This window comes from Alosa sapidissima, chromosome 10 (assembly GCF_018492685.1).
Source record: "Alosa sapidissima isolate fAloSap1 chromosome 10, fAloSap1.pri, whole genome shotgun sequence".
Lineage (NCBI taxonomy): Eukaryota > Metazoa > Chordata > Actinopteri > Clupeiformes > Clupeidae > Alosa > Alosa sapidissima.
Window position 1 is genome coordinate 28,144,425 of NC_055966.1, and position 2,500 is coordinate 28,146,924.

Consider the following 2,500-nt stretch of genomic DNA (forward strand, 5'->3'; position numbering starts at 1 on the left):
GACCATAGACGGCTACCAAACCAAACATGCTTATTCTCAGCGCTCAGTATCAAGCAATCCAATGGCCGAAGCAGTGAAATCCCTGTAGTATACTTTAACTGAAGACTTGACTCCTGCTTGTTGTTCCATCTTCTTCTCAGACCCATGTATGGGGGCCAGTTTTGTGAAGGCCTGTCCCGCTCCTACAAGCTGTGCAACACTAAAGACTGTCCCCCCGGAAACACGGACTTCAGAGCTGTGCAGTGTGCAGAGTTCAACAGTAAGCCCTTCAGAGGGTGGTACTACAAATGGAGCCCCTATACACATGTGGATGGTGAGTCTGACTCTGAAACAAGTCACTCCGTTCAAATCACAATAACATGTCAGTTCCCAAACTCAGGTCCTCTTCTCATGAAATGTGCCAACACTTCTTAAGCTGTTGAAAAGAGTTAAATGTGATCTGATCTATGATTACTGTAGATATGCTGTATTAACAAAAGAGTTAAATGTGATCTGATCTATGATTACTGTAGATATGCTGTATTTACAAAAGTAAAGAAAGCAAGAATTTCTCAGACAGAGAATTGTTCTATAAATGGATTTGCTAGACTAGATACTGTATGTTGTAGTTACTAATTGATAAAACAGTGAATCATTAGCATTCCCCCTCTATGCTGATCCCTGTTCATGAGTGTAAACTCTGCAGTATGGCTGACTGCTTCATATCCTTTTCCCCCAGATCGGGATGCATGTAAGCTGCACTGTCTGGCTGAAGGCTACGACTTCTTCTTCGCCCTGTCCAGCAAAGTGAAGGACGGGACGCCCTGTGCACCCGGCAGTCCCAATGTCTGCATCGACGGAGTGTGTGAGGTGCAGACACACAGCAGCACATGTTATGTGTCATGTTATATATTGACAGTTTTAAAAGGTCCTTAGAATGACCGGACTGGTAACACGGGATAGGTGTCCAAGTCATTGCCTGTTCATATGTCATCATATATCATCATTCATTGCAAAATTGCTGTGATTTATGTTTTTCTTGGCACGCAGTTTTCTAGTCTTCATCTGTTTTAGTTTCTCTCTCTCGGTTTCTCTGTCTGTCTGTCTCCCTCTCTCTTGGTCTGTCTACTTCTCTCTCTCTCTCTCTCTCTCTCTCTCTCTCTCTCTCTCTCTCTCTCTCTTAGAGGGTCGGGTGTGACCGGGTCCTTGGGTCCCGGGCCAGACCTGATGTGTGTGGTGTGTGTCAGGGAAATAATTCCACCTGCAAGGTCTACAGGGGCCAGTACAGCAAACAGCACCGGACTAACCGTACGGATACTACACACAACACTAGACATCTCAATACACCACTCAAAGTCATACTCAAAGACATTGAGTCTTTCTTCCACTGGACCTCTCATTAAACTCTTTACTGTAATGGGAATTATCTGATGTTGTATCCCAGAAGTATCTCTCTCATTCATTTATGTTAGAGTATTACACATTGGTGAAGTATCTCTCTAATTCATTCATGTTAAAGTATTACACAGTGGTGAAGTATCTCTCTCATTCATTCATGTTAGAGTATTACACAGTGGTGAAGTATCTCTCTCATTCATTCATGTTAGAGTATTACACATTGGTGAAGTATCTCTTTCATTCATTCATGTTAGAGTATTACACAGTGGTGAAGTATCTCTTATTCATTCATGTTAGAGTATTACACAGTGGTGAAGTATCTCTCATTCATTCTTGTTAGAGTATTACACAGTGGTGAAGTATCTCTCATTCATTCATTCATGTTAGAGTATTACACAGTGGTGAAGTATCTCTCATTCATTCATGTTAGAGTATTACACAGTGGTGAAGTATCTCTCATTCATTCATGTTAGAGTATTACACAGTGGTGAAGTATCTCTCTCATTCATTCATGTTAGAGTATTACACAGTGGTGAAGTATCTCTCTCATTCATTCATGTTAGAGTATTACACAGTGGTGAGCATCCCTGCTGGAGCTCGCAGCATCCGTCTGCTGGAGCTCAACGCCTCCAGCTCCTACCTGGCCATCAGGAACGTCCAGAAGAAATACTACTTGAATGGACGCTGGACCATCGATTGGCCAGGCAGACACAACATTGCCGGCACTGTGTTTGACTACCGCAGACCCTACAACCGCCCAGAGAGCCTGACCGCTAGCGGGCCGACCAATGAGACACTTCTCGTGGAGGTGAGTGGATTCAGCAGTAAGGGTCCTGGTTGGAGATAACACTGTGGTGGTCAGCTGATTGATCAGGACAGAATCATGTTGCGTTTTGACCAGCTCATTGAGCAGTTGGGCTTCAGGTTGGAGATACCTCTGTGGCTTATGGAGATCTGCGCCAGCTCAAAACTCTGTCTATGCAGAGATGTGTAAATCTTTATTCTTGCAAGGGTTAAGCAGATATTAACAAATCCATGCAGACGTTAAAGTTAAAGCTGACTGTGTCACTTTGGATGAAAACGCTAAATACCAGATATGCAAAGGTGGGTTTGAGAAATCAAA

The 2,500-nt window shown here is 43.4% G+C and overlaps 1 protein-coding gene across 2 annotated transcripts in view; it reads left to right on the forward strand.

Annotated features, from left to right (window-relative positions):
* The window catches only part of LOC121720575 (A disintegrin and metalloproteinase with thrombospondin motifs 16), a 56,126-nt gene that overhangs the window by 34,072 nt on the left and 19,554 nt on the right, over positions 1 to 2,500 (forward strand). For both annotated transcript variants that reach the window (XM_042106841.1, XM_042106842.1), the window contains 4 exons: positions 141 to 313; positions 719 to 849; positions 1,164 to 1,287; positions 1,941 to 2,185. In XM_042106841.1, coding sequence (XP_041962775.1) covers positions 141 to 313; positions 719 to 849; positions 1,164 to 1,287; positions 1,941 to 2,185 — 673 coding nt within the window. The remainder of the gene's footprint in view (positions 1 to 140; positions 314 to 718; positions 850 to 1,163; positions 1,288 to 1,940; positions 2,186 to 2,500) is intronic.